This window comes from Alexandromys fortis, unplaced genomic scaffold, assembly GCF_014885135.2.
Source record: "Alexandromys fortis isolate MF-2015 unplaced genomic scaffold, M_Fortis_MF-2015_v1.1 scaffold_174, whole genome shotgun sequence".
Lineage (NCBI taxonomy): Eukaryota > Metazoa > Chordata > Mammalia > Rodentia > Cricetidae > Alexandromys > Alexandromys fortis.
Window position 1 is genome coordinate 1959296 of NW_026068063.1, and position 18762 is coordinate 1978057.

An 18762-nucleotide genomic window follows, 5' to 3' on the forward strand; every position below is an offset into this window, starting at 1 on the left:
CCCTGTGGAACCTGGAGCTGCTTGCTGCTCTGGCCCTGGCCCACGCTGGCCTCATGCCCCTCAGCCTTTGCGATTTCTCTCATCTTGCCACACGGTCCACCAGTCCTTCAATCGAAGCTGACCGTTCCTCCCCTGGCTACAGCAGAACCCTTTGACATGGTTCCTGGGGATGGAGCTCAGCTTCCCTATGTTTGCAAGGTGAACTCCCCTGAATCATCCCCCTAGGGCAGCAGGTCTCAACCTTGCTAACGCTGTGACCCTTTAATACAGTTCCTCACGCTGTGGTGACCTCAACCATAAAAGTATTTTCGTTGCTGCTTCATAACTGTGATTTTGCTACTGTTATGAATCATGATGTAAATATCTGATATGCAATCCCCAAAGAGGCCACCACCCACAGGTTGAGAATCGCCGCCCTGAGCCCTTAATAAGGGTTTGATCATGCAATCTACTTCTTTTTTTTGTTAGGTTTTTTTTCTATGTATTGTTTTGTTTTGTTTTTCAAGACAGAGTTTCTCTGTGTAGTCCTGGCTGTCCTGGACTTGCTCTGTAGACCAGGCTGGCCTTGAACTCACAGAGACCCGCCTGCCTCTACCTCCTGTGTGCTGGGATTAAAGGCACGCGCCACCACTGCCATCGATAAATTCAGTTTCATAGGATCCGACACCCTCTTTGGCTGGCAGTGCTAGCTTGCCAAAATGTGCCCTTTCTCCCTAAAGCTGCCTTTGTCACGGTGTCTTACTACAGCAGCAGGATGGGAGTAAGACACTCACTTACTCTAGCAATCTCAACCTGTGGGGACCCCTTTGGGGATCGAATGACCTTGCACAGGGGTCACCTAGGACCATCAGAAAACACAGATGCTTACATTTTTATATTCATAACAGTAACAAAATTACACTTATGAGATAGAAACAAAATAATTTTGTGATTGGGGGTCCCCACAGCACGAGGAACTGTATGAAAGGGTCAGAGTAGCAGGAAGGTTGAGAGCCACTGGCCTACTGCCATCCATCCATCGGCTGGTCTCCGACAGGTTGGCATGCTCTCGTTAGCTCTGAGGTCAGAAAACTGCATGCCTAAACACTTGAACATGTCTCTAGAACTGGTTGCCTGGGTTTTGTATTTACTCGGGGGTTTTTTGTTGTTTAGTTTTTAGTTGATGAGCCCTGACTGATTCATAGATCTATGTCACCCAGACCCCCAGTAAGTGTTTGCCACCTAGTGACATTCCCTCCGGCTCCTTTCAAGACAATCTCTGCCCCCGGCTCTGTTGTCCTTCAGAGAGATCATAGCTTGTTCCTGAGGTGGGATTTCCCTCTGTATGGCGGATGGGGAACTAAAGTGAATGCTGGGAGAAAGAAGGGCGGAGTCAGAGAGAAGCCATGTAGGCCCACCGGAGATAGACACCGGGACTTTTCCCAGTAAGCCTCAGCCTCGTGGCAATACACAGATTCATATAAATAGGTTAATTTAAGATATAAGAGTTAGCAAATAAGAAGTTAGAGCTAATGGGTCAAGCAGTGATTTAAATAATATAGTTTCTGTGTGGTTATTTTGGTTCTGAGCAGCCAGAACAAACAAACCACCCTCTTGCAACATGTTCCATCTTCAAAATCTGTTTTTGGAGTTGTTTTGTCTTTGAAGTTTTGAGAGAGGGTCTTATTATGTAACTCTCAATCCTCCTACCTCAGCCCTCTTAATACTTGGATTACGAGTGTGTGCAACCACAACCAATAAACAGCTGTTTTCTCTGAATTCCACCTTTTTGGTCATCTTGGATTCTGTTTTGAAATAGGTGGACCGTCGACCTGCTCACTGAGATAGTTCAGTGGCCAGAGGCACTTGTGGAAGTTTGGTCCCTAACATTCACAGGGTGAAAGGACAGAAACCAGTCCAGCAAGGTTCCTCTGACATGCCCCACCCCAAGTCACAGACACACAAAATAAACAAATGAAATGTAAAATAAAAACTAAAAAGGAAATGGGGCGAGTATATATTTGAAATAAATTAGATAAATGAGCCTGTGTGTAAATTGGTAAAATCACATAAAAGTTGCAGATTATAAAAACTGACCCAAAATGAAAACAATTTGTTATTTTTAAAGATCATGGTTATAAAAGTTACACCAAAAGTTCAGTTTTCTTAGACATCTTTAAGTATAAACTGCTGCCATGTCTCTCCAGGATGCTTCGGGAGCAAAAAGAATGTTAAATCGTTGTGCTGCTTTTAATCTAGAGAGATAAATTCCCACTTGGAGGAGCTTAAGGACTTAACTGAAAAGCTCACATGCTCATCACAGCACCATTTCTCTTAGGAAAAGTTGGAAGCACTCACGGCGGCCAAGGCAAGAATTATGACGTTCATCCATGGAGCAATAGATTCTGCAGACAAAGAACCTAGGAGAATCCATAAAGTTGTATCTCACAGATTTATTCTTAAGAGTCAGATTTGAATCAGTCAGATTTGAATCATAATCTTGGAAATGTTTCATGTTTATTGCAGGGTGAAACAAATGAGTCAAAATAGTAATATAATTAAAGAGCAAATATTTTAAATAGGCAAGGTAAAAGTATAAAAGAAAACCAATTGTGTCGCTAATGCTATGAACTCATGATTTTTATTCCAAAGAAAGGGCTTGTAAGCATGTCCCTTCGGCAGCAATGGCTTCCATGTGATCCTCCTTCATCTCCACCTTTTCCTTCTCTTCTCTTTTCTTTCATTCTTTGCCTCTTTTGACACAGTCTCATTACATTGCCAAGGCTGGTTTTGAACCTTTGATTCTCTGCCTCAGCCTCCCAAGTATGAGAGCATCTGTCACTTTCTGGTAGCTTTCTCAAGCCAGGTGCCGCGGGGGAGGCCTGTGATTACAGCACTTGGGAGGTGGAGGCAAGATTAGGAGTTGTGGCAGCCAGGACTACATGAAACCCTGTCTCAAAAACACCAAAAACTTAAATAGCAATCTCAGACAACAGAATTAATATTTCTTGAGAAACAGCAAAGGCAGGTAAGGTCTGTTTGGTCTCAAACCCGAGACAACTACCTGAGTTGCCAACTAACATATCAAAGAGAACTCTGGCCACCAGGTTCTCCCAGAATCCCTCAGCCTTTACCTGTCAGAGAGTCCTCCAGTAACTGACATACCTCTCCCCCACCCTAAACTCCCCAGCCCCTGAACTCTCAGGTCTTTCCATTCCCCCAGCTCCTTTGGAGCCTGTATAATGCAGCCATTTTGACTACACCAGTCTCTTGGCCTAGGCCTTCCTACCGGGCCAGCGACTCTTCTCTTGCTCATCCTCCCCCTCTCCTCATGTGGCCCAGCTCAGTGTAGTAAGAAGCAGGCCGCTTGTTGGTTCCTGGCTGCTTAGTCCCCAAATAACCACACAGATACTGTATTAATTAAATCACTGCTTGGCCCATTAGCTCTAGCTTTTTTTTTTTTTAATATTTATTTATTATGTATACAATATTCTGTCTGTGTGTATGCCTGCAGGCCAGAAGAGGGCACCAGACCTCATTACAGATGGTTGTGAGCCACCATGTGGTTGCTGGGAATTGAACTCAGAACCTTTGGAAGATCAGGCAATGCTCTTAACCACTGAGCCATCTCTCCAGCCCAAGCTCTAGCTTCTTATTGGCTAACTCTTACATCTTAATTTAACCCATTTCTATGAATCTGTGTATTGCCATGTGGCAGTGGCTTACCCGCAAAGTTTCGGCAGGTCTGACTCCGGTGGGGCTCCATGGCTTCTCTCTGACTCCGCCTCTTTTCTCCCAGCATTCCCTTTAGTTTTCCCCACCTAGCTCTGTTCCCCTACAGCTCTGCTATAAGCCCAAAGCAGTTCCTTTATTAACCAATGGTATTCACAGCATACCGAGGGGAATCCCACATCAAGCTCAGTCTGGACAGGTTGACTCTGGACTCTCCCAGATGTCTGTCTCTGTCCCTTTCTGTATTCTCCGTATCTACAGTAACCCTCCTCAGCCGTACCTCAGAGCAGTCAGGTCCTTCCTTTCCTTTCTTTTTTCCTTCAAGGTCCAAAGCAGACTGGAATGTTTTATTCTACTAGAAAGCAATGGAATGTGTCAAAGACTAAAACATAGCTTTAGTAGATTGTCACCATTTTCAATTTTATTATTTTATTTTGTGGTTGGGGCTGGTGCCAGAGCACCCATGAGGAGGTCAGAGGACACTTTGGTTCTCTGCTTCCACCATGTGGCTGTCAGGGAATGAACTCGGGTCATCAGGCTTGGTGCTCTTACCCAAAGAGTCATCTGCTGGCCTCGCTTTCCATTTTAGATACAAATTTAAGCATCAGAATTTCGAGAGAATTGATTGTGACATAAAGATCACGTTGTAAGTAAGCAAATAGACATGAGGAAAAGGGTATGTGTGCACATGCACATGTATGCTCATGGATGTGGAGCCCAGAGATCACAGCAACTGTCTGCCTTGTTTCTCCACCCATTCTTTTGAGTCTTTCGCTGAACCTGGAATTCAAAGATTGGCTAGACTGGATGGCCAGCACACCCCAGGGATCCCCTATCTCCAGCTCCCCAGCATGGGCCCTGCCTTGCTTTTTAATGGGTACAGGAGATCTGAACTCAGGTCCCCATGCTTGTTTAACAACACTTCTTTTTTCTTTTTTTTTTTTATTTGGTTTTCAACACAGGGTTTCTTAGTAGCTATGGAGCCAGTCCTGGCACTAGCTCTTGTAGACCAGGCTGGCCTTGAACTCACAGAGATTCACCTGCCTCTGTCTCCCGAGTGCTGGGATTAAAGGCGTGTGCCACCACCGCCAGGCATAACACACACTTTATTGACTAAGCTGTCTCCTCAGCCCCCAGAGAGCGCCTTGTCTGTGGGTGTGTCTGGGGGTGTGGGGTGTGTCTGGAGGTGTAGGTATGTAGGTGTGTCTGGGTGTGTGGGGGCCATGTGTCTGTTGATGGCTCAGGGGTGACTGTGTCTGGAGGCCAAAAATCAGTGCCCAGCATCTTCATGGGTTACCCACCATTATGTTTAGAGTCGTGTTAGAGTCACGGTCTCTCACTATTCCTGGAATCACTGATGGCCTAGGCTGCTTAGCCCACAGATTCTGGGGAGCTGATTATCTTTGCACCCAACCCCAGCTCTTGGGGTGCACAATATACTATTACACATAGCTTTTTATGTGGTTGCTGGGATTTCAATTCATTTTGAATTTGAGTTCAAATCCTCATATTTGCATAGCAAGCTCTTAGTCATCTGATCCATTCCACAGCCCCCAGAAAATCCTTTTTTTAAAAGGAAAGGTAATTAATAATTGTGGAAGAAATGTGAAATTATGAAGTCATTGTACAACCTTAACATAAGTATAAATTTAGGCAAAACACTTCAAAAGGGGCCAAAATCATGGAAGAGATGTAGTTCAGGAACAGGCTCAGCTATTCAACAAGTGTCAAAGAATCATTCTGCAGTCGACCACAAATTACAAAGAGGCAGAAACATGGGCTTTTCCCTTGGCGAGCTCTGGTGGTCCAGCTCTTGCTGGGCATCAAGCATGGCTGACTGTATGAGGACGCCGTAGCCATGTGAGCACTGGTCTGGGGTTACAGAGATGGGCATCACATCCCCTGTGAATATTTATACTCCAAAGATGGAACTGGCTTTGGTTATGAGGAAGCACCCAGAAGATACCATGTGAGGCAAATGTCTCTGTCTCTTCAAAATAGTCCAAAGTGTAAAAAAGCAAAAAAGGTCCAAGAAACTCAAGGGACATAACTCGCCATGCAAGCCCATCAGTCCCAACAAGTAGCTGAAAAAAACAGCGTGAGCACATGTAGGTTTGAATATGCTCTTTATATCTGATTAATATTATGGAACTATTAGGATTATTTTTTTCTTTTAGGTTAGAGAAGTAGTATTGTGGCTTAGGGGAAATGCGTTTTAACAGGAAGTGCACTCTGAAGTGTTTGTGGGTAAAGCGCCTTGAAGTCTGGCCAATTTGAAACTATTCAGAAACAGAATATTGAATGCTAAGGAGATGGCTTAGTGGGCAAAAGCACTTGCGTGAATGCCTGGAAAATCTGAGTTCTGTTCCTGGAACCGACCATGGAAGGAGCGAAGCCGCAGCACAAAGTTCTCTCTGGCCTCCACGTCCACGCTGCGGCACGCACATGGCCAACAGCCTCACGACGGTGGCGGTGGTGATGGGAAGAATAGAGAGACTCAGCAATTAACACAGAGATAACAGCTGTTAAGGCAGATGTGGTGGTGCACGCCTGCAATCCCAGCACTCGGGAGGCAGAGGCAAGCGGATCTCTGGGAGTTCGAGACCAGCCTGGTCTACAGAGTGAGTTCCAGGACAGCCAGAGCCACACAGTGAGACCCTGTCTCAAAAGCAAATTTTAGAAAAGCTGTTATTTATATTGTACACACAGAATAAATTTCAGCATTGGCCTCTACTCGGAAATGGCCTGAAGGACCACATTCTATTACAGTGACTCCCAAACCTCTGCTCTAAGAACTAGCAAGGGGTCAAGAGCTGGCTCAGTTGGCAAGGGCATTTACCACACATACCTGGTGACCTGAGTTTGATTCTCAGAGCCCACAGGAGGAGAAAATCAATCCCACAAAGTTGTCCTCTGACCTCTCTATGAACACTGTTGCATGTGGGCCCATACATATGCATCTTGCACACATATCTCTCATACACAGATATATATACAAACACACACAAAAATAAAAATTTTAAAAGAAATCTGGCTGGATGTGATAACACAGGCCTTTAATGTCAGAACTCAGGAGACAGAGTCAGGCAGATCTCTGTAAGTTCAAAGCCAGACTGCTCTGCACAGTCAGTATCAAGACAGCCAGGACTACACAGCAGAATCCTGTCTCAAAGAAAGAAACAAGGAAGGAAAGGAGAGAGAGAGAGAGAGAGAGAGAGAGAGAGAGAGAGAGAGAACAAAAGAAAAGGAAAAAAGGAAGAAAGAAGAAACAAAAGAGAAAGGAAAGAGAGAAGAAAGGAAGAAAGAAAAATCGATACGTATGTATAGCATGTGTCAAAAATGTAGTCAGTTGGCAGTTTCAGTAGCTGTCCACTCTGGGCTTTCCCCTGAGTCTGTTCCACAGTGGAATGGATAATCATCTCAAAACAAATCTTGAAATTTTACTCACCCCCCCTCCAACCACCAACCAATAGTGGTCAAATGTCATGAAGACCTGACTCACTAAGAACATTGTTGCTCTCGCTCAGACCAGAGCCTTGGGCGGGATCCTCCAGCCTGGTGGCATGACCATCGGAGAGCTTGACACAAGCAGGAAAGCCCTGTCCTCAGAGCCCAGGGCTAGGGACAGAGCCCCGGCCGACTCCCGAAAGCACCTCGGAGCCGTGCAGATCAGTGTCTCCTTGCACTGACCTCATCTTAGCACCGCTGACAGCCATATTTTTACGTGAGGGACAAATGAATTGAAGGGACAGTTTGAGTTGGGTATGTGATATCCATGCCCGAAGAAATCTCCAAAAGACCATCAGTCCTCATTCCTTACTGTTGTTCAGTTTTCTAAAGACTTCACGTGACGGCCTCGAAATGTCCTGAATGCACCGTAAAGACTTGCTGGTCCTGCTCTTTGGGCTGACGAGGGAGGGGGACTTGATTGGGGGAGGGGGAGGGAAAGGGGAGGCGGCGGTGGGGAAGAGACAGAAATCTTTAATAAATAAATAAAAATTAAAAAAAAAAAGACTTGCTGGTCTTAGGCTCCTTCGCTCTGCACAAGAGAAAGGTTAGCCTGCCTTGAGCAGTAAGAGCATCCGGCTAGAACATGCTTTGTACTTACTTGTATGCATCTGTTTACATCGCATCCCTGAATCTGCTTACACAAAGTGACCCTCCGTTCCCAGGCATGGCTTTTATGCATGAGGCACAATTTGATGCAGACCTTGGGGACAAGCACTCTGAAGACACTCATTTGTTGCACAGAGTTTCCTGGCCAACCTCCGTGTGTGTTGTCCCTGTTGACTGTCAAGGTTCATTGCCTTGACCGCGGCTCTTTATAATCTCCCGAGACTAAATTTATTCCCAACATAATAGAGCCCCAGTCGTTCTCTCTCTGGCAGCAGCCTGTCAGTCCTCTGCCTCTTCCCTCCTCCCCGTAGAAAGTCCTGCCCCATCTCTGCTGTGTTAGGAGAGCCACTTAGCTCAGCACATGGCAAAATCTGGCTTGGTGTGCATCCGTCAGCCTTCAGTCCCACACTCCAGGGAGGGAGCAGGGGGTGGACAAGTGAAAACCGATTTCCTGGGACTTGGAGAGGAGCCATCAGGCAGGAGTTGGAAAATAAGGCTTTTCCGTCCCTGGCTGAGTGAGTCTGCGCGTCTTCTGGGCCCCTCTGTTGTCACCTATTTCACAGCCAATAACGCTAGGTCCGGGATTTTCATCCCGCTTACATTCTGTGGGAGATGACTTCCCATTCTTCGCCTGTCCTGTGTCTCCACCTTCCAGGAGCTCTGACTTGAAGCCTTCACAACATACCAAGTTAAGACTAGGGGTGTAGCTTAGTGGTAGAGCTACCTGACCAGTACACAGAGGCCCTGGGTTCAATTTCCAGCATGGGAAAGGGAGGGAGGGAAGGAAGGAGGGAGGGGGAAAGAGAAGGGAGGAAAAGATTTAAAAACAAACAAGCTGTTATGTTACTAAGTTGTTCCCCATTGCCTGGCGCTAACCTTCCCTAATTAACCAAGTCCCATTGAAAGCCTTTCTCTGGACCAGCGGTTCTCAACCTTCCTAACGCTGTGACCCTTTAATCGAGTTCCTCATGTTGTGGTGACCCCCCAACCCTAAAATTATTTTCATTGAGACATCATAACTGTAATTTTACTGCTGTTGTGAATCATAATGTAAATATCCGATGTGCAGGATATGTGACCCCAAGGGGTCGCCACTCACAGGTTTGGAACCACTGCTCTGGAGTTTAGAATGTACTGGTGTGATCTCCTATGGTCTACTTTATTATGCACGATGCCAGAAGAACAAACTGGGGAGTCCTTGGAAAACCTGAAATCCACAATTAATAATACTTTAGAAAAAAATAGTCTTGTCAATCAGTTTGAGTTAAGACAGCTTCATTAGGACCCATATCAAGTTCCTTGTATTAGACTGCGCTCATAGAGGCTACGCTTTAGTTTGTTTGCTTGCTTGTTGTTTAGCCTCTTCAGTGTTGGGACTTTGGCTTTGAAAGACAGAGCTGGTTTTCTGCTTCCCAAAGAATACAGCTGCTTCCACTGTCATGTGACATTTCAACTTCGGAGCATATGGAGAAGAAATGGAAACTGTAAATTTCAAGATTATAACAGGAAAAGACAGTTCTGAACTCCACTTGACATTAAAAAAAATCATTAGGGTTGATCCAATGAATCTCCAGACATTGCTAAATATTTGCCATTAGAGCTTTGCTATCTGGAAAAAAACTTAGACCATATTTTCTTAAGATTGCACGACTCTTGGCTGGCTAGCATGACTATCATACATTCTATAGTCTGTGGACGACACCAGAGTGCCGCATAAGAACTGACACCCCTCTCCAGTCACATGTCCCAGATTGGGAGGCATCCGTCCAATAGGGTCACTTGCACTGGGACCGTTGGCTTGGGTTTCACTGTGGAGACAAACGTCCAGTAGCTAGCTAATTTTGCAGTGAGTGGCAGTTAATTTTTAAGTGGCAGGAAGTGAGTGACGAAGCACGAGAGCTGACGCAGGACGCCAGGACGGGAATGCGGTGTCATCGTAAGTGGTGTACGCACTGCGTCTCATCTCATCAGTCATCAGGAAACACCGAATGTAGGTGCTGTTGTTCACAGAGGAGGATGTCTGAAGGATGATAGAATAATAATAACCAACAAGCTACAATAAACCTACCCCGCGTCGGTGGTCACCAACCATAAGAACCAGCCCCGCCGCCCAGAAGCCTCACGTTTGTTTTAAATGCCATACATTGGCGCCGGAATGAATCCCTATAGATTCTCACACTCTCTCTGGAAGGATGATCCTTGCCCACGTGACAGCAAGTGGGTTTTCATGACAGGAGCCAGGCGAAAGTAGCTAAGGGTCTGAGGGAGCATAGCAAAGACCAAAAAGATTAAAAAATAAAGTAAAAATTTAAATGCTGAAGTGACAGGTTTGAGATTGCTCATTGAGACAAGAGGGAAAGGCCTGTCGTCACACCCAGAAGTACCCAGGCCTGCTATTGGACCCTTCTATTTTTAATCAACAAAAAACACCCCCCACGGTCCTCTTTGACAGGTTAATTGGTCAAACTTGGTCGCAGCTCTTTAGTGCTTCTAAAGAATGGTGGGTGAACAGGCTGAACAGCCACCCAATAAAGAGCCCTTTACCATATCCTCCCAGGTCCCTGTGCGTGGGGCAAGCGAGGCGTTGCAGCCTGGCTGAGGATAATGGGGGCAGATCCAGGAGTCTTAGCTGGAGTCATGGGCACTTTGCTGCAGGCCGGAGATGTATGAGCTAAAGTACAAGGCCTCCTGTGAGCGGACTCCTCAGCTCACGGGCCGTTTGGGGGAAGAAAGTCTGTCCCAGGCTTCATGCTACTCTTGTGGGAATCTAAACCCATGACTCCAGCTTCCCTTACCCCAATCATAACCACAGCCTCCAACATCAGAATTCAAGTTTGCCAAACACCCACTTTGCTGAGAATAGAGAGCTCATGCCGTGCTCAGCAATGACCTCATGATTCATCTTTGACATTTCAGAATCCTTTTCAAAGATTTCTATTAAGCCCCAGGACTGAGAGTGGAGAAGAGCAGACCCTTTATCTGTCCCCTCTGTCTGTCCCCTCTGTCTGTCCCTTTATCTGAGGGTGGTCTGCTTTCCGAAAACGGATGGAGCGACGATAATTATTTGTTTGAAAGCTGTAGCCGAAACCTAAATTTAAAAATAAGATTTGTCCTCATGGGAAATAATGGTCTGTGCACCTGTGGATCTATAGACTTCTGCCTGGAAGACTGTCAAGTGGAGATCTTTTTTTTTTTTTTAAGAGTTCCATTTGTCTTACGTTGCACCCAATAATTCAAAGCTATTCAGTGTATTTCCCTGAGTCAGGAGCCACTGAAATGAAAATGCCACAACTGTCAGCAAGAACGAGGAGCAAGATCAATACGGACTGCGACAGTTGGGGAGGTGCCAGGGCTGTTAATTTGGCATTGCCTCCCTGTAAAAGACCGCACTTTCAGAGAGGTTTCTCATGCTGGGCTAATATGTCATGCAGGAGACCCTCCCGAGACCCAAAGGTGGGAAAAGCCCTTAGGATTTTGCTTAGCAGAAGGAATGGCCTCGCAAAACATGCCAGAGCCAAGACCTGAAGCCACAAGGCTGTACTTAACTCACACTTGGAGGCAGGGTCTCCACTGTCATTTATATTGTTTGCATCATTTCTTTGATAGGGAAAAGTCTGGCAAAGTGTGAAACTGTTGAATGCTTGGATAATTTTTATCGCGTCTGTTCGCCTGGGTTGAGATGCTCTGACACTGTCGGAATTGTGACTTGTCCTCGTGTAGATATATACTGCCTGCTTTTTTAGAAGACAGAGAGGAGGGGACTTCTTAGGAGATTCATCCCTCTTGTGCAATAATTTAGAATATTGAAACTGAGATCTGACTCGATCGGTCCAAACTACATGATCTAAATTTCCTTTTCATTGGCAAGCACATGAATTAGCATAAGGGACATTTTCCTTCACCAGTCCTCCAAAGAGTTCAAATCTCAAACAGCAAACACTTTAAAAGCACCTCCTTTCTCTACAGCTTTAAGCATGTGCTGTTTATGGGTCATCAAATCACTTAAGGGTCAGAAACGCATTCTTGTCATGAATGCCCCACAATAGGCTTAGAAGTGCAGTCTCTTAGATATGTTGCGTTATGTCGAAGCTGGTCCTCCCTGACCATCGAAATCTCCCTGCCCACAGATGGCGCTCAGTTATAAAACCCAACAAGAGGCTCTAAGCTGCTGCTGGAGGCCCCACTGCCTCTCCTGTCTCTGTGCTTAGCAAAGGTGAAGCCTCTGAGACTCACACTTCTTCCATTTCCCGCAGAGTTCCAGTGAGGAGGACTCTCTAAGTGAACCCAGATCATCTACCAAACTACCTACGGCTAAGTGTGAGCCCAGACTTCCAGCCATCGACCAAACTTCAGTCAAGCAGAAACACAAAAGTACCATGACTCCAAAGAAGCCAGAGAAAGCGAGCCCCAGCAAACCCTCCTCAGGTGAGTGGCTTCCTTAGTGAAATCCAATCCAATATTCCAGCCTTAATGATCACTTAATGAGCTTAATGAGCAGGTGGAACTGACTGACCCTAGGGCTTGCCAAGCGGCCAATTTAGGTCTGGAAGGCCAATGACCCCGTGCAAGTGGCAAAATGAATCTCACAGTATAATATGCCTCCATATCTTCAGGCCCAATTCTCCACTTCCTGTGCCACTCCTAACAAATGCCGCCTTTTCATCTTGGTCACAGTTCTGAGGAGGGGTAGATAAAGGCGTTTGGCCCCAGGTATCAAGTTTTATGACTCAGCCAAGAGGAGCTTTCAAAAGCATCTGAGTGACATAATTTACAGCTGAGAGGAGAGTAATAAAGTCCTCCAGTCCCGGGGAAGTCCTCTCGGGGAGAACTTGATAAATCCCCCTTTGTGTGATTTGGTAAATAACTCACTCTCAGGCTGCCTTTGAAGCTAAGACAGGCTTCTTCTTGGGCAGGAGAGATTCATAGTATCCAGCAAGAAGCGAACATCGACAGAAAGTTTAGAATGCCTCAGGCTCGGCCCGTCCCTTCAAAGCCCACATCTGTGGGACAAACCCGTGTCCTCTGGGAACCACACATACATGGGGGTAGCTAGGCGGAAAGGCCTGCCTCCTGGGAAAGGAGCCAGACTGACTGCTGAAGAATTCGTAAACAGTAAGCACCAAGTGATTTGTTGAAACCCCAATCGCAGCTTCTCCCTAACCCTAAATAGCCACTGTCGTGCAACCACCCGTCTGGTTCCATGGGAATGCATTTTCAGAAAACGGCACCTTTCACTCAGATTAACCACCCACATTCTCTTGTTTTAATAAAGTCAAGGCCAAATTGACTTCTAAACTGTTGTCCTCTCGGGCACAGCGCCAGCTTCTGCTCCTCCTTTCATCATTGTGGCAGGGGGTGGGGGAATGTTTGAAAGACTTCTAGTAGGGATTAGGCTTGTAATCCAACTACGTTAAGGCCAGAATAGAATAGGTGAGGTCACCCAGCAAGCACTGTGTTGAGTTGAGGCTGGGTTCTGATCACTGTGGCGCTGAGGGTAAGCACGAATCACGCGACTCCGTCCTTTCGATGTGATATTTAGCCTTCTCACTAAAACCTGGTAGCTGATGTTCTGTCCGCCATAGAGAAGAGTCCTCAAAATGAACCTCTGAGGTCCTCTCTTTATGGCTCAGTTTGTCTGAAAAACAATACGGATGTTTTTCAGACTGAGCAAACTCCGTGAGGAACTCGAAACACTGACAAACGAGGAATGGGTTCACTTTCCGTACTATAAAACATCAAACTTGAAGAATTAGCACATTGAAGAATTATCACGTTGAAGAATTATCACGTTGAAGAACACCAAGGTTTAGGCAAGAGATTCATGTTGGCAGAAGGATGGCTTTTTCAGCACACAGGAGATGGGATTTGTAGCAAAACACGTTTTCCAGCCACTATCTTTATCATCCTGTTATGTTCCAGGTAGCACTCAAGACCCATAGTGCTAGGAGCAGGATGGGGCGGTCACCCAGTCAGCACAGTGGTCCTGGAGGTTGATATCAGTGCTGAGGAGGCTGAGAGGACACAGCAAGCTGAGTATAGCCCCAGCCGCAGTGTTTGCCTACCATGCCTGAGGCCCCAGGTTAGAAGGGAGGAACAGCAGCGGAGAAGCTAAGACCGGCTGCAGCAAACACATCTGTAACCTCAGAACTCAGGAGGCTGAAGCTGGAGGGTTAGGAGTTCAAAGCCAGCCTAGGTTACAGTAATACCTTGTCTCAAGAAGAAAGTTAGATAAAAACCAATCACTGGAGAGATAGGAACCACTGGTTTAAGGAGTGTTGACTCTTTCAATTCCTAATTAGCAAAGTAAAAGCCTTCGGGTTTAAGCTGAATCTGTTGAGGAAAACTTGGGAGCTGAGGATGGTCACAGAACACAGTTTAATGCAGATAAATACTTGCTGTGACAGAAAAGAGGATTTGGTTCCTGAATTATCTGGACACTGATCTAACTCACGAGCTGCATCCAGTGTCCTGCTTCATATTTCTCAAGATTCGGGGGTGAGCCAAAAGTCACATTATGTCACTGAAACTAATTTCCAAATGAGACTTAAGCAAGGCAGAAGCTGGGGACAGGGTGAACCCCCTTTGGGACATCTGCCTCCCGGGTTAGCCTTCCTTGATGTCGTGTTACACCAGCCTTTCCCAGGTGAAAAACGTGCTTGAGAGCGGGACCTGCTCTGCCCTAACTCTGTGTGCAGACAGTCTGTGTCACAGAGTCTCACTGGGTGTCACCTGGAAACCTGGGAACGGCTATCGAGAACCTAGGCCCGCTCTGTACAAATCAATTCCTCACCGGGAAGACGCTCCCACTGCTCCGCACAGTCTGTCTGTCCGGGGGAGGTCGCAGGGTTGAGCTTGGTGCTCCACACAGCTGTTTGTGAACAAGCTGACCCCAGTACTCCTCTTCAGCCCTCTCGGGATGGTGGCAACTGCAGCTTAGGGGACAGTGCTTTGGAGTTTGGGGACAAAGCTTGGATTCTCACCTGGGCCCCATTTCTTACTCGCTGTGTGTCTTTTGGCAAGGAATTTCTCTGTTCCTCGGTTTTGTCACCTGTGAAATGGGGGGACCAGAGATAACAACAGGATCTGTCTGCTGGATAAAAATGTAGACTCAGCGATACGCATGTGCTCAGCTGTCGAACAGTGCAGACCCACGCAGTAGATTGCGGGATTATGTTGTCTAGCGCAGGCGAGTCTATGGTAAAGAGAACGGGCTTGAAGACTTGACTGTCTGTGCCTATGGCTTGCCCTCTCCTCCCTGTCCACACTTACTTTCTTCACAAAAATTAGAGGTGTATGCTCAGTCACTCTCAGGGACCTGGAGAAGGAGCTTGGTGGTTAAAGCACATGTTATTCTTGCAGAGGACCTGGGTTCCAAAGCCAGTACCTGTATTGTGGCTCACAGCTCTCCAGTCCCAGAGCTCCAATGCCGTCTTCTGGCCTCTCTAGGCAGCAGGCATGCGCATGGTGCACATATGTACATGCAGGCAAAACACGCATACACATAAAAAATAGGTAAATCTGAAAGAAAAACGTTAATCTCTCATGTACACCTGAACACCAATAAGAAAAACCAGCTAATCAGACATGGCTTCCCCAGCCAGAGATAGCGACTATCTCTCAGAAGGCATGGAAAGTTTAGGCAGCATGTCAAGACACAGCCGGGTCTGACATGCAATGGATTCAACAGATCTTCAAGGTGAACTCTGGTGTAGGATGGGAACTAAGCCTGGCAGGGTTGCATAGCGGTTTGGAATTCCATGAGACCCGGAGCAGTCAGCAGACCCCAGTAGGAAGCACAGGGTGCAGGCTCCACGCAGACGGACACTGGGGTTTTTAAGACCTGTTTGCTCCTGGCTGGGAAAGAGGTCACTGTGATGAGGGTCACAGCGCCTGGAGTCCTGCGGCTCTCTACCCCAGAGCCAGGCCTTAGGCAGCCTCCCAACCCTCTCCTGCCGCTTTCACCTGGCGCTCAAGCAGAGGCTCCTCCAGTTAGGTTCCAGGAAAGTGGATCTGGATGCAGTCCTGGGAGCCTGCTTCCAAAATCCTGCCCTTTACAACAAAGCCAAGTGTTCAGAAATGCTCCGCACTTATTATTAAGTGCGATGTGTAGTCATTACCAGGCTCAGATTGGTAGGAGGAGCAAGACCCCGGTGGCCTTATCACGGCTTATCTCGAAGGCCTGTTCTTGTAAAACTCAGCGAAAGCAGTGAATTCAGGTTTTAAAAGATAAAAGTCCAAAATAGCTGTGGTTGCCTTTGGATTAGGAAATGTTTATTCAAAGAGCAGTGTGGAAGACGAGTCTCAGGGCAAATCCTAAATCTTCATCATTTGCCTTGCAAGTAAATGCGCTTGAAGATTTTCTCAGAAAGGCCACGGTTAATGGGTTTCTCAGCAAGTCCAGCTGACGCCTGATGACTTCCCAAGCTGTCTATCCCAGCCAGAAAAAAAAACAAAAACAATATAAATGAATCCTCCTGGCTTTATAGAGAGCATCATAATTTTCAGCCCATTATTGGTGATTATATGACGTCATGGCTCAAAATGCCAGCTCTGCTTTGGAGCCTTACAAATGTTAAGCTGACAACCTCCCTGAACTCGGCATCCTCATCCGTAAGATGGAGTTGCAGTATCGCCTACTTTAGCAAAGAGAGGAGGGTTAAGTCCCTGGGTGCTAGCTACATCTCAGGGAAACGTTGGACAGCTAGGTGGAAAGGCCAGGAAGCTTCTGGATGTCCGCATGTAATGAGAGCTCTGTTCACTGCCAGAAGGACCCCAAGGACCTTCGGGGAGCAAGTGGTATTGAAATTTGCAAGAACAGCGGAGACAGAGGACAGCTAAAGGAAGACCAGAAGATAACCACGCATAGAGAAAACCAAGAGAATTACAGACCGCTCCACCAGACCTTTGGATAGGCAGTGTGTACGTGGATCCTGTCTAGCAGGAGCGTCCACTGGATTGAGACCCCACCCCCCGTAGGTGATGTTTCAGATGGTCGCAGTTTTCACTATTCAGTTTAGAATCGGAACTGATTTTAGCTGCGGCATTTCACAACACTGTCGGGCTCTCCGGTCACTGTGGAGATGCTTCTCCGAGGTACCAACTCTTAGCTTCCCATCATTGTGATGGAATACCTGAGGCAGCTGACTTCTAAAATATTTACTTGTGGGGCTGATGAGATGGTTCAGTGGGGTAAGAGCACTTGTCACCAAGCCTGGTGACCTGGGTTCAATCCCAAGGACCCACATGGTGGAAGGAGAGAACTGATTCCTCCAAGTTGTCCTCTAACCTACTCTCTCTCTCTCTCTCTCTCTCTCTCTCTCTCTCTCTCTCTCTCTCTCTCTCACACATACACACACACACACACACACACACACACACCCTCTCCCCCCCCCCNACACACACACACACACACACACACACACACATTCTCCACCCCCCCCCAGACTCACACTAAATAGATTTATTTTTAAGTTTGCAAAATTCATTTGGCTGATAGTTTTAGAGGTTCCAGCCCAAGATTATATGACCTGCTTTGGGGCCTTCAGTGAAGTCACGCATCACAGCAGGAGTAGCTATTGGGACAAAGGGCTGCCTCACGGTCAGGAAGCAAAAGAGGAGGGGCCAAGGTCCTATCATCTCTCTTTGAGAACATATTTCCAATGACCTAAGGACCTCCCACAAGGCTCTGCCTCCCCAGGAGCACCATTCTAAACCCTAAACTCTTAACCTCTAGGGGCTCCAATCCAAACCCTAGAGCACTGGAATCTGGGGGTGGGGATCAGTACTGTTCTGAGCAGTGTGCACAGAGGTGTCTCAGGGCCGAGGTTTAGGCTCCTCCCCCAGGCTTACTTTCCAAATGCTAAAACTTACAGCTTCTGATCCCATGGATTTGGGTGAGCTGCGACTGTATTTCTAAGTCCTGGTCTAGGGAGGAGCAAGGCTACAGATCTCAGAAATCATCTGCCTCAGACTACAGATGAGGAAACAGGTTCAGAGACTCTAAGCCATGGATTCAAGGTGACCTAGCTGGCTGGTGGCAGGCGTGACGGAGTCACTCGGAAGGCTGACTCCATCAGGCGTACACACTCTGCCTCCGGGGAGGTTGGCAGTCAGAGTGAAAGGTTAATCAACGAGTCATTAATTTCCCTTGAACGCCTCTCTGGCCCAACTGCCTTCACCCCATGCTCTGGGTTCCTCTCTGTCCCCTTGAGCCCACCAGGATCTCTCTGTTTTTTTCTCCTTTCCCCAGCTTACCCTCCGCAGTAGAAAGGCCAGGTTAGGGCATACCTGCAACCTCCTACTAGGGGGGCAGCTGGAAAACCAGAGGGAGAGAACTTGCTGGAAGGGAGACCCTGCAGACCACCATCTGTTGCTGCCAGAACAGCTCGTTAGGCTGGCTGTGGGCGATAAGAACACGGCCGAAGCTTCCACACAGCTACCCCAGGACATTCTGAGGCGCTGGCCTGGGAAGCACTTGCCTGCATCTGCCAGGGCTGCATGAAGCTATTGCCTGGAAGACAGTTTGAAGGTGATGCCACTTTGAGTAGCTCACTGCCGTTGACTCAGACCTGAGCAAGATGCCTCCTGGGTAGGAGCCAAGTCCACTCACACCTACGGCACGCAGACACAACACTCCCATCCCCTTTTTGGGGGAGTTTTTATTCATTCACAGACTTTTTTAAATGTCCTCTTCCCTTGAAGGCTGCTTCCTGATTGCTCTTTTTCTTTTGTGCAGGTGACAGCAGCGAGCACCCCCTGTTCTGTGTTGAATATTCCCCTTACTGCTCCGTCTTTGCTTTCTCCCCCGTCCTGCCGCCCAATGCCAGCTACTGCTGCCTCCTTCTGCCGCTAGTTCCGCCCGTCTCCCAAGGGGCCCAAGGCCTTTCCCCTGCCCTCCCGCCTGTTGTCTTCCCCACCATCACCAGCCCGCCATCA

The 18762-nt window shown here is 47.2% G+C and overlaps 1 protein-coding gene across 1 annotated transcript in view; it reads left to right on the plus strand.

The window, feature by feature from the left end:
* Positions 1–18762, plus strand: part of Marchf10 (membrane associated ring-CH-type finger 10) — a 91461-nt gene that overhangs the window by 32029 nt on the left and 40670 nt on the right. The window contains exon 4 of the mRNA XM_050120452.1: positions 12081–12252. Coding sequence (XP_049976409.1) covers positions 12081–12252 — 172 coding nt within the window. The remainder of the gene's footprint in view (positions 1–12080; positions 12253–18762) is intronic.